The 11,454-nt window shown below is 51.3% G+C and overlaps 5 protein-coding genes across 5 annotated transcripts; 3 read left to right on the forward strand and 2 right to left on the reverse strand.

The window, feature by feature from the left end:
• Positions 1-431: 431 nt before the first annotated feature.
• Positions 432-1,350, forward strand: LOC118517275 (thioredoxin, mitochondrial-like). The gene is made up of 3 exons (XM_036063249.1): positions 432-698; positions 775-856; positions 942-1,350. The coding sequence occupies exons 1-3, from the start codon at positions 529-531 to the stop codon at positions 1,104-1,106; spliced, it is 417 nt and encodes a 138-aa protein (XP_035919142.1). The 5' UTR covers positions 432-528; the 3' UTR covers positions 1,107-1,350.
• On the reverse strand, positions 1,328-2,537 carry LOC118517274 (uncharacterized protein C7orf50 homolog). Its single transcript, XM_036063248.1, has 2 exons — positions 2,379-2,537; positions 1,328-2,310 (listed from the first exon to the last, which is right to left on the reverse strand). Exons 1-2 carry the CDS (start codon positions 2,440-2,442, stop codon positions 1,388-1,390), a joined length of 987 nt encoding a protein of 328 aa, XP_035919141.1. The 5' UTR covers positions 2,443-2,537; the 3' UTR covers positions 1,328-1,387.
• A 203-nt stretch (positions 2,538-2,740) lies between these two features.
• LOC118517271 (E3 ubiquitin-protein ligase MARCHF6-like) lies at positions 2,741-7,673 on the forward strand. The gene is made up of 3 exons (XM_036063244.1): positions 2,741-4,899; positions 4,975-5,169; positions 5,422-7,673. Exons 1-3 carry the CDS (start codon positions 3,307-3,309, stop codon positions 6,778-6,780), a joined length of 3,147 nt encoding a protein of 1,048 aa, XP_035919137.1. The 5' UTR covers positions 2,741-3,306; the 3' UTR covers positions 6,781-7,673.
• Positions 7,674-8,178: 505 nt separating this feature from the next.
• On the forward strand, positions 8,179-9,722 carry LOC118517273 (decapping nuclease DXO homolog). The gene has a single exon (XM_036063247.1). The coding sequence runs from the start codon at positions 8,378-8,380 to the stop codon at positions 9,524-9,526; it is 1,149 nt and encodes a 382-aa protein (XP_035919140.1). The 5' UTR covers positions 8,179-8,377; the 3' UTR covers positions 9,527-9,722.
• LOC118517272 (pentatricopeptide repeat-containing protein 2, mitochondrial-like) lies at positions 9,575-11,059 on the reverse strand. Its single transcript, XM_036063246.1, has 2 exons — positions 10,857-11,059; positions 9,575-10,781 (listed from the first exon to the last, which is right to left on the reverse strand). Exons 1-2 carry the CDS (start codon positions 10,900-10,902, stop codon positions 9,646-9,648), a joined length of 1,182 nt encoding a protein of 393 aa, XP_035919139.1. The 5' UTR covers positions 10,903-11,059; the 3' UTR covers positions 9,575-9,645.
• Between the last annotated feature and the right edge of the window lie 395 nt (positions 11,060-11,454).

Below are 11,454 nucleotides of genomic sequence, written 5' to 3' on the forward strand. Positions count from 1 at the left end.
CAAAACAAACGACCGTACGGATTTAACTCCGCCAACGCGTGGCCATTAAATGTGTCCGTTTGGATTTGAAATACTGATCCATTGGGGATCAGTTGCATCTGTTGGCTCCGCTTCAAGAAAGCGGCTGCAGCTTGTTGTACATCTTTTTTCCCTTCGTTTTGCTAATGTGTTGTGCACAAAAAGGGGGTTTTGAATTTTTTTTATTCAAACATTTATAAATTTTTTTTTGATGAACAAGCTCGGTGTATCTGATTTCTTATCTTATTTTCCCACGGAAAAACATATTTTCCAAGCCGATGATTTACTTCTGCTATCACATGTTCGTTCCATATTTTCCACTTCACTACAGCACGGCCTAATCGTCACGCGATCACCGCAAACGTCTGCACCAAACGTCTGCTGTCACCGGTGGTGTTTACATCAGCTGCCAAACGTCTGACATTTGCCGTTCTCCGACAAACATCGGGCCGTCGTGTTTATAAATTGCAGCTTCCTTATTTTTATTACCACCCGAACAATCCTAGCGCAATGGCAGCGGTACAGAAATTTCTCAACCTGCGCGCACCACTCGGTACCTTCGTCCGTGGCATCAGCACCGGTGTATCGCGGTTCGAAATCTTCAAAGTACAGAGCCCGGAAGAGTTCAACGAAAAGGTCCGCAACAGCAAGGACCCGGTGATAGTGGACTTCTTTGCAACGTAATACCGAATGTGAAAGTAAGCCTCGGGTGTTGTGCTCCCCTCGCTAAACCACTCTCGCTCTCTGTCCCTGCAGGTGGTGTGCACCGTGCCGCATGTTAACGCCCCGCATCGAAACAATTATTGGGGAAAATGAGGGCAAAATAAAGCTGGCAAAGGTAAGTCTCCACGGCATGGCATCGGCAATGGGTGCTGTTGCCATTATGTAATAGGCCCGTTTTATGACGCGAAATCTCCCTGCAGGTTGACATCGACGAACACACCGACCTGGCGCTGGACTATGAGGTAGCGTCCGTCCCGGTGCTGCTAGCGATTCGCAATGGCAAAGTGGAGCAGCGTTTGGTCGGTTTGCAGGACACGGACAAGCTGCGAACGTGGGTACAGAACGTGGTGGGAAAGACGAAATGATGATTCGGAATAGCTAGTAGGGTGGTCCCCCTGTAAGGAGGCTGTCGATAATTTGTGCTCATTTTCATCATCCATTAGATGGATCACGTGTGTCCCTTTTTCCCGAACCAGGAAACAAGGGCTGGTCATGTATGTTTTCTTCTGTTACGATAAAGTGTGTAAAGTGCGTTAGTGTGAAACCTTATCTTTCCATAGTCTGGAATAAAGCGGACGCAAGAATATACGCGATAGTTCGATCACTCTATACACATGCATGGTATATTTCATGTGTTCCTCATTGCTTATCCCAAAAACTGTAACAGTTCCCTCGCACGCTCGTACTTGCTACTGGCCTGCAACGTTTCGTCGCCATCGGCAGCAGCTGCCTTCGCATCACCGTCCTTTATAATGCTTTTGGCCCGCTTCACCAACAGCTCCTTACTGCTGCCCTTCGATCCACCCAGATACTCCAGCGCGATCGGCCACAAGTCGGCATTAATTTCAACCTCGTCAAACACGTGCTGCTGGATGTGAATCTGTGTCTGCTTGTGGAACTTCCACTTGTCCCGGTTGGTGCTCCAACACTCCAGATACTTGCACATCTCTTCCCGATCCTTTATCTTAGACTTTTTTCGCTTCTCCTCGTCCTGCGCCGCGAGTTTTTCACGTCTCTTTGCCCGTTTTCCCTTTTTAGTTTTCAACTTGATGCCAGCGATCTGATCGATCGTTGTCCCAGCCACTATGGCGTTACTGTCGGCTTTGGAAACTTTCGGCGGTACTTCGTCTTCCTCGTCCACGGTTTCCGGTGGAACGGCGGAACGTTTTTTGCTAGGTTTTTTAAACGAAATGAGCTGTTCGTCCTCTTCCGCTGCATCTTCCGGCTGTTGATTTTTCTTTTTCTTTTTGGATTTCTTCCCTTCCACGCTTCCATTCACATCCTCAGCACCGTTGTTGCTTGAGATGTGTTTCGCGCCTTCTTCAGCCGTATCCTCATGGTCGTTTTTCTTTTTCTTTGTAGACTTTTTCGCTCCTGCTCCTGTTGATTCCACCGTCACACCATCAGCGTGACTATTTGTGTCGGACTCTTGCAGTTCTTTAGTTTTCTTTTTCTTGTCCTTTTTAGTTCCGTTCAAGTCGGTTCCATTCGTTTCTGTCGGTGATTCGATTTCGGCAGGTGAATGCTTTTCGCTTTTCTTCTTGGCCGGCGATGGCACATCTTGCGACTCTGTGAAGCAAATCGAACATTAGCACTTGCAGCACCTTCACAGAACATAATCAAATGCTTTACTCTACCTGCGTGCTCTGCAGGACCCACATTTTCTGCGTGTACCGCTGAAAGTTTATTCTTTTTACCCATTTTTGAACCAAATCACACACGCGGTCCGGTCAAAACAAGCCGCACAAAGTTTGTTTCCAAAGTTGTTTGACAACCGCAGTTTGACAGGTCTGCAGCCCGCACGACATACGTCATTGGCCGTGTGTCAAACTCCATCTTGCACCCAGGTGACAGCACTGAAAACGTAACTTTTGCAGCAACATTTCGAAACACATAATTTTCGTGTTTGTCCTTCGGCGCTGCCTTTTTTGCAAATTTCCTTGTGTGTTTCCCTCCATTCTCTTGCAGCGTACAGGTTGCGAACGAACGCAGCACGCGTTGGTTTAGCTTTCTACCAAACGCGGATTTCACAAGGTCGTACTGGTCGTGTTTTTGTGCAGCAGCAGCAGCACCAGCAGCGCCAAGGAGGCAAGGCTAGTGAGAAAAAAAAAACTGCGTAGACAAAAGGTGTTGGTGCTTCCTAGGTCCGAGATTGCTGCACCTTTGGCGTGCCGTGCAGAGCAAGTGTTGTGCACGAAAAGGTGAAGAAACGCTCGCAGAGGGCGTAGAAAGGCTACACGGTTGCAGCACGCAGTAGGCCGCTCCGAACCACCTGTGCTGAACCGTGTAGCAGCGGGTCACCGAGAGCGGAGCGAACGTTTGCATTCCGTGTCAGAACGATGCTGGCACCGCTGCGAGAAGTTGTAGCAGGTTCGTGCTTCAGCAACCGAGCATCAACCGTACGACGCCATCCGGTGGCGCAGTAAGTTGGTTGGTAACTTACCCCGACAGTAGCACCCGTTTCGCCAGATCCCGGGGAGTGCGGCTGGAATCTGGACGGAAGCCATCTTACCCTCGCGGAATAGCTGTTGTGAACAGTTTGAAGCGCAAGCAAGAGTGTCCACAATGGAAGGTGACATTTGTCGGGTGTGCCGCTGCGAGGCGCAATCCGATCGACCCCTGTTCCATCCGTGCATCTGCACCGGCAGCATCAAGTGGATTCACCAGGACTGCCTGATGCAGTGGATGCGCTACTCACGCAAAGAGTACTGCGAGCTGTGCGGGCACCGATTTTCCTTCACGCCGATCTACTCGCCCGACATGCCACGCGTCCTGCCACTGAAGTACGTCGCCAAGGGGCTGCTCAGTTCGGTCGGGACGGCCGTCAAGTATTGGATACACTACACGCTCGTCGCCGTTGCCTGGCTCGGCATCGTACCGCTCACGGCGTACCGCACGTATCGGTTCCTGTTTAGCGGTTCGATCGAAATGGTCCTCACGCTGCCGATCGATATGTTCTCGACGGAAAATATTACCATCGACGTGTTTAGGGGCTGCTTTGTGGTGACCTGCACACTGTTCACCTTCATCGGGCTGGTGTGGCTGCGGGAACAAATCATCCATGGCGGTGGCCCCGATTGGCTCGAGCGGGATGATCCGCAAGCACCGGAACCGGCCGCCAATGGCAATGGGCCAGCAAACGTGCGTCAGCCCGAGGCCGAAGTGAATGATGATGATGCGGCCAACAACAACAACAACAACAATGATGATAACAACAACGAGGAAGAGCATAACAACAACAACAACAACAATTTTCTCGACAACAATCTGCTCAACAATCGCAACGCAGCCGACGAGCCGCTGCTGCACGGTCAGCCACAACCACAAGCTCCCGCGGTACCAAATATCGTCCCACCGGAGGTGGAACCGTTGCGGCGTCCGGCGCACCAGCGGGTAAACTTTGGCGAACCGCCCGCAGACAATGTGCCAATAGATCCGGCGGAACCACCGCCACCAGCACCGCCGCTAGCGGACGAACCGCCCGAAGCCGTCATCAACGAGCCGGAAGCGGAAGCGGCCGCCGACGAAGCCAACTGGAACCCGATGGAATGGGAACGGGCCGCGGAAGAGCTAACGTGGGAACGCTTGCTCGGCCTGGACGGTTCGATGGTGTTCCTTGAGCATGTTTTCTGGGTCGTTTCCCTAAACACCGCGTTCATCGTGCTGTTTGCGTTCTGTCCCTACTCGATCGGAAATTCGCTCATTTCGTTCCTTGGCATCAACGCGCCCGGGAAGCAGTTGACGTACTTTCATGGGTTGCTAACGACCATCCTCGGCTACTGTGTGATTGGAATAACGCTCGTAAAGCTGCATGCGATTGCGCGGTTTCTGCGCTGGAGAAGGCAACGGCGCATTCTCGGGCTGTGCTACATCGTGGTGAAGGTATCGCTGCTGTCCGTGGTGGAAATCGGTGTGCTGCCGCTGGTCTGTGGCTGGTGGCTGGATATCTGTTCGCTGCCGATGTTTGACGCCACGCTGAAGGATCGCAAGGCGAGCTTTAAGTTGGCGCCGGGAATGTCCCTGTTCTTCCACTGGATGTTCGGCATGGTGTACGTGTACTACTTTGCCTCGTTCATCGTGCTGCTGCGCGAAGTGCTGCGGCCAGGTGTACTGTGGTTCTTGCGCAATCTGAACGATCCCGATTTTAGCCCTATCCAGGTTGGTGGTAGTGGGTTTCTCTTTCCGCCAGGAAGGCGCTAATCCGATCCCATTTCTTTTGCTCTTGCTCTATAGGAAATGATTCACCTCTCGATTTTGCGTCACATGCGACGGCTGATATCGTCCGCCACGATCTTCGGTTCGGCCGTGCTGCTGATGCTTTGGGCACCGATACAAATTCTCAAAACGTTCTGGCCAACATTCCTACCCTACACGATGTTGGGTGATGCGGAAGTGAACGAGCTGAGTCTGCAGTTGCTGCTGCTTCAGGTAAGGTCGCTTTTTTTTGTCGAAAAAACTGTTCGAAGATCTATCATCCATCAGGCAACGACGACTCGTCATGACAAGTGGTTGTTGCCTTGCACTTTTGGGCCTCCTTGACCCACTTTTTATATCACGCGGCCGCGGTTAACTAACTCCTGTTATGGAGAAACAATCCAAAATTCTTTGTCAAAATCGAAACCAGTTTTCCGTACCGTAGCGTTCTGAGCCTCCGCTAACATGCTATCCTCCGTTTTCTAGTTTGTTCTGCCCAGTTTCTTCGAACAATCGCACACCCGCATCTGGCTGAAAGGGTTGGTGCGCATCTGGTGCAACGTGGTGGCCCGTATGCTGGGCATCAAGAGCTACCTGCTTGGAGCGGATCCGCAACCGAACGAGGACGATGCGGCACCACCGAGACAGCAGCAACCGGATGCAGGTGCCGGGTTAGCGGCCGCCCATCAAGCCATCATGCAGCGGGACGTGCCGGTCGGCTTTCAGCCCTACGAACGACCGCAGTTCTTTGCGATACGCTTGATAGGACTGTTGGTGCTGATGTGCATAAGCCTTGCGATCGGGTCACTAGCCGTGCTGACGATTCCGGTCTGGATTGGACGGTACAGTATGGCACTCAGCTCCATCGGGACGTCAAATATTGCGCCATCGCCTAATGCGGTTAGCAGCACGGGCACGGAAACGCCGGCACGTCCCCACGAACTGTACACCGCCGCGATCGGGATGTATCTGTGCTGGCTCATTTCGCGCGGCATCGCGCTCGCAGTGAACCTGTTGCCCCAGGGACGGGCTGCTGTGATCGCGCGCATCAAGCACTGGATATCGATCGCAACCTCGTACGCGATGGCCATGATCGTGTTCGTGCACATGCTGGGCGTAATACCGCTCATGTTCGGGCTGCTGCTCGAGCTGGTCGTGGTGATACCGTTGCGCGTGCCGCCGGATCAAACGCCCGTGCTGTTCCTGTGGCAGGATTGGGCGCTCGGCGTGCTGTACACCAAAATTGCCTGCGCCCTCACACTGATGGGCCCGGACTGGGCGCTCAAGCGAGCGATCGAACAAGCCTACCGGGACGGATTGCGTGACATAAACCTAAACTTTATCGTACGCGAGCTCGGCATACCGGTCATAACGTGCTTCGGGTTAGCGTTGGCCGTCCCGTACGTGATCGCCCACTCAATACTGCCGCTGTTCTTTACCAACCCGCTAACGCGCACCTTCTTCGCGCGCCAGATCTATCCCTTCTTCCTGCTGATCGCGTTCGTGATCGGTATTCTGGTGCTGCAGGTGCGCCAGTTTAAGAAGCTGTACGTGGCGATCAAAAACGACAAGTATCTTGTCGGGCAGCGGTTAGTGAACTATGACCATCAGCGCAAAAAGCGACGCCCATCGGTTGTTGCCGGTGAGGAAGGCTCAACGTCGTCGGGGTCGGCCACGGCCAACGGGGATGATGATGCGGCCACCTCGACGGGCCAACCATCCAACAACGATGGAGCGAGCGCATCGGCGGCCACATCGACGGTTACCGGTGATCCTGGCAGTGGCAGCAGCAGCAGCAGCAGCAGCAGCGATCGAATCCGTGTTGCAATGGAAGCGCTACAGTAAGAAGACACAGGCACACATCATTCAAGCACTGTATGGCTCTGTTGTGTCGGAGAGTGTGCGTGTGCGTGTGTGTGGACGTGTTAAGATATTTTTAAACAACTTTCGAATTAGTCCAACCGCGCGCGCCGTCATAGAAGCTTGTTTCGTTTTGCGTCATAGTTTCCCCTTTCTTCGAATATCGCCACTGCAGCAGCCCAGCTTTAACCTTTAAACACCTCCGCGTTTCGTGTTTTAATGAACCTATTACTAAAATTCCGATTCACGCATCAATACACAGAAGAGAGTTAAAATTCCAATTTCCCGTCCTTTCTTCGGCGGTCTGGGGCGCCAATTTTGTTGATAGAAATAGCATTTCCTTCTATTCTTTATTTATCCGATCTTTGTGATAGAGGGAAGCGGCAACTAGTGCCGATATGGCCACCGGATGATAAAGCTCCATGCACTGGATGTGTGTTCCCTGAGAGCGTTTTTTTTCTTTTAAAATTGTTTTGTGTTTTTATTTCTCTTTTTTAACTAATCTTAGCCGCAGCATAAGTTTCGTTTTACCGTTTCGGTCGTTCATCTGTTTTTCGTTCGTGCGTTGGTTCCTTCTTTTTCGCCGCAAGTGTGCAAAGCTAGCGGTCCGGGTTCCGGTCTGCTCGCACACCCGGCTGCAAGACGACGCATCCGTTTGGACTGAACGACACAATTTGGATAAAACGATACTAACTGTTGGGCAGAATAACCTTTTTTGGGGTGGGTTCACACAAGGGAACGCAATTGATGATGCGTGGAAAAGGGCAAGGGGAGAGTGTGTAGGCTTGATGGAAGGATGAAAGCCAGTTAAGAATTTAGCTAAAATGTGTAATATATCTTCATGAAATAAAGAGAAAACCCAACGGCAAAAAAACGGATAATCTGGTGCAATGCGTTCGTTTGCGTACATCTAACCGGTGGGAGACCATGTGGCTTGTGTCTGTCTGCTCCTAGTCTCCGAATCTCGCCGATCTCTAACCGATCTCCCGTTCTAGAGGATGATCATCGGAAGGATTTTTGGCGCCGAGGAAAACACCAGATGACCCATCCTCCAATGTCTGTTGAGGCCATCCATTGCATCGCGAGTGGCATCGTGGGCCTTCTCTTTCGGCCAGAACAAACATTTGATAAGAATTGCAATTAATTGGATCGATTTCAATTTACATTTAAAAATGAAATCAAAACTTTAAAAAAATCCACTTTCCAGATCTTGCGCAGTGGAAACATCAGCCTGTTGAACGAACGAGCTAGTGATGTGCAAAGTGAGTCAGAATGAGTGAATGAGTTAAATGATAGCAGTGAGTGAGATGATTTAAGTCATCGCTAACAGTAATTGCAGCTCACTTATGATTTAACTCTCCGTGCCGAGAAGCCACTCATTCACTACGTTTTAACTCACTCACTTCGTTTGAACTCATTCACTCTCACTCAATTCACGTCACTGAGTGGTTTTCCCATCACTAGCACGAACGCAGTCACAACAAAGCATCGTTTCGTTAGCCACAAGAATCGAATAAAAAAGCCCTGCGCCTTTAAAGACTGTTTTGTCATGTAAAAGTGATTTGTTACCATAAGTAGCATAATGTACACCGTAACGAGCGTCGATCCCGATCCGAAACATCCGGCCCGTCAATCGCAACCATTCCCCACGATAACGAAACCCTATTTGGTTGGATTTTTTAGCCTCAACTATGACCGGAAGTTCGATCCGACGGCGGTGCAGCTTAAGTACGTTACCCTTCCACCGGGACCGAGGACGGATCTGCGTCTCGATCTCAACGAAGGCTTTAAGATCCGCCGCCCGAAACCGGACAGCGCGCAGGACGAAAAGATCGACATGCTGCTTACCTTCATCCGCCAGTCGCACCTGTGGACCACCACCGAAACCGGCCACCGACGGCTGCAGTACGATTTTGTGTGCTTTCGGGGGTTGCTGCGGCTCATTGCCTGCACACCGTACGACTGGAAAACGCCGTGGATTGTGCAGGCCATACGCTACCGGGGCACCATTTACCTGTGCGAAAGGAAGACGGCGGACCGGCTAGAGGCGGAACGGAACGAAACGGAGCAGCAGAAACGGTTCTGCTACTATGGGTTCAAGTTCGAGCAGCACATACTCACGGAGGAACCCGGCGCCGTGCCGGACACATCGGCCCCGGTAATGCTGGGCGAGGAATTTTGCTCCATGTTCGATACGACGCTCGCCGGCCACCGGTTGCTGTACGGTGCGGAAATGGATGGGATCGTTTCGAACAAACCGTTCGATCGGGAAGAAATTCTGCTGGACGATCTGCGCCAGTGTGAGTTTGTGGAGGTGAAGGTCAAGCGCAAGGAAGCGACCTACCGACAGGTGAACAACTTCTACCGGTTCAAGACGAAGAACTGGTGGTGCCAAAGCTTCCTGGTGAATGTGCAACGGTTGGTGGTGGGTTTGCGGGATGATGAAGGGATTGTGCGTGAAATTAAGATCATGAAGCTGAGTGACATTGAACGCGAATCCCGTCCGTACTGGTCGCCAGCCGTCTGTATGAACTTTTGTGCCGACTTCCTGTCGGAGGTGGCCCGCGTGATGGGTAACACGGACAACAGCAAAAAGATCTATCAGTTCGAATTTGACTCGAGGGAAAGTAGGCACGTGCGGTACCGTGTGCTGGAGGAGGATGCCCACCGAGATGCGTTTCTTCCGGATTGGTACACGCGCTACCTAGACGATTTGCAACCTAAATCGTAGTGGTGGCCGCTCCGTTCCTTGGCGCGGGATTAGATTAATAAACAATGCTTGTTTGTATGTCTACCGAAACAGCTTTCACTTTATTGCGCTGCCTCTTGCTGGACCTTTGCTACCAGCACTTAGTTCATGTCCGAAAGGCCAGGCCTAAGCTGTGAATACTTTTTCGTCGGCCGGAAGTTCCGCTGCTGCTGCACGCGTCCACCGCGTGAGTTGTAACTGTCGGCCAAGTTACTGTGGCCGTCCGTTCGCTGTGCCGTGGACATTATCGCCGAGCAGAGCATGCTGTCCAACGTTTCGTTCACGATCTGTCCGTTTGTTTCGAGGAATTCCAGCATCCGTTCGAGGTCCTGCAGTGTGGTGGAAGTGCTTTCCGCTTTCGCGGCCGCCACCGTTTCCTGCACCTTCTGAATGACCTCCCGGCAGAAGGTTTGCTGCTTCTCGAACGGTCCCTTCACTTCCAGCACGGAGCGGAATATCGGTACGACGTCTTCCAGCCGGTTCAGCGCACACAGGGCCAACGTCTTCAGCTGTCGCACGGTCACGTAGTTACCCTTCGCAATCGTGCCCAAAATCTCGACGGCAATCTCCGGCCGACCGTTCGCCAGCGCAAGGGCCGCCGCAAATGCCGTTGCCTTGCGCATCGGCACATGGCCCACAGAGTTCAGCTCCTTCCACAGGTCCATCGCGTACTGGAACGAGTCGGCCGTATTTTCCTTGTAACAAGCGGCGAACGTAAGCGTGATGCAGTGCTTCGGAAACCGACCGCCCTGGATCTGAACGCTCTTGATCGAATCGAACAGCTCGCGAACCTCCTGATACCGGCCCTTCTCGTACAGCATGTCCCCCAGGATCTGGTAGCTGGTCAGCTGATCGAAAAACCCATCCGTGCCGGCAGTTTTGAACAGATCCAGCGCCAAATCCGCATCACCCAGATGATGGCAGGCACGCATAATGACCGGACCGAACACGTAATTACCGAACCGCAGCTCTTTGCCCTGCTGGTTGTACCGCATGACCGTGTCCTTAAGCAGCTGTTTGTCTTCCGGCGTGTTGTCGATCAGATGAATTATGTTTTTCAAATCCTCGGTGAAGATCATGTTCGTGGACGAACCGGACACAAAGTCACGCATTTTGCGCTTAAAGTTATCAACGTTGTGTAAATGCTGCGTGCGTGTTTTCTCCCGGTACGCCTCATACCCCTCGATGCCGAGGGCCGCCGCGGAGTACAGACTTCTGTAATGTGCTGAAGCTGCGCCTGGTGAAAATACAGTGAAACGTTTTATTTGTCGCATGCACGGCGCAATTTACAGACGATGCTTCCTTAACTTACATGCTTTGGTAAATGCACCGACTGTGTACAGACTTTTGCGAAACATTTTCTGGCTTATCTAACGAGCAAACGAATTAATTACGGGAGGAAAATAGTCGGCTTTCAATCGGCATGAAATCACATAACCACTATCGAGCACATAACCTAACAAAACACACCTCGCAGCACCCAAAACAAAACATGACAGTTCGAAATAAACAAAAAAAGTGAAACGTCAACGCCCAGGATGCAGCAGCATTTACACGTCGCAAAAGGGTCGCCATAGTTTGATTGGCAAGGGCAAGTGGTAGCGACGCCTAATTCTTATCAGATAAGTCTTCACTTTCTTGATTTTTGATAAATTAACCCGCGCATATTCATAATTGGCCTAACGTTTCTATTTTGTAAAATATAACCCACCCCAGTTATTCGCTACAAAATGGCGGGTTACTTTCCGCTGTTTATTGATTCTTTTTTTATACGGCATTAAGCGCTAAAATGTATTCCTGTCGTTTTATTTTTTTCTAACGCAAAGAACTATTTTTTGTTCGTTTTCGTTCAAGAAACCACTCTGCAAAAATAACGGATACAAGATTTTTCGAAACCACTTCAAACCATC

This window comes from Anopheles stephensi, unplaced genomic scaffold (genome assembly GCF_013141755.1).
Source record: "Anopheles stephensi strain Indian unplaced genomic scaffold, UCI_ANSTEP_V1.0 ucontig90, whole genome shotgun sequence".
Lineage (NCBI taxonomy): Eukaryota > Metazoa > Arthropoda > Insecta > Diptera > Culicidae > Anopheles > Anopheles stephensi.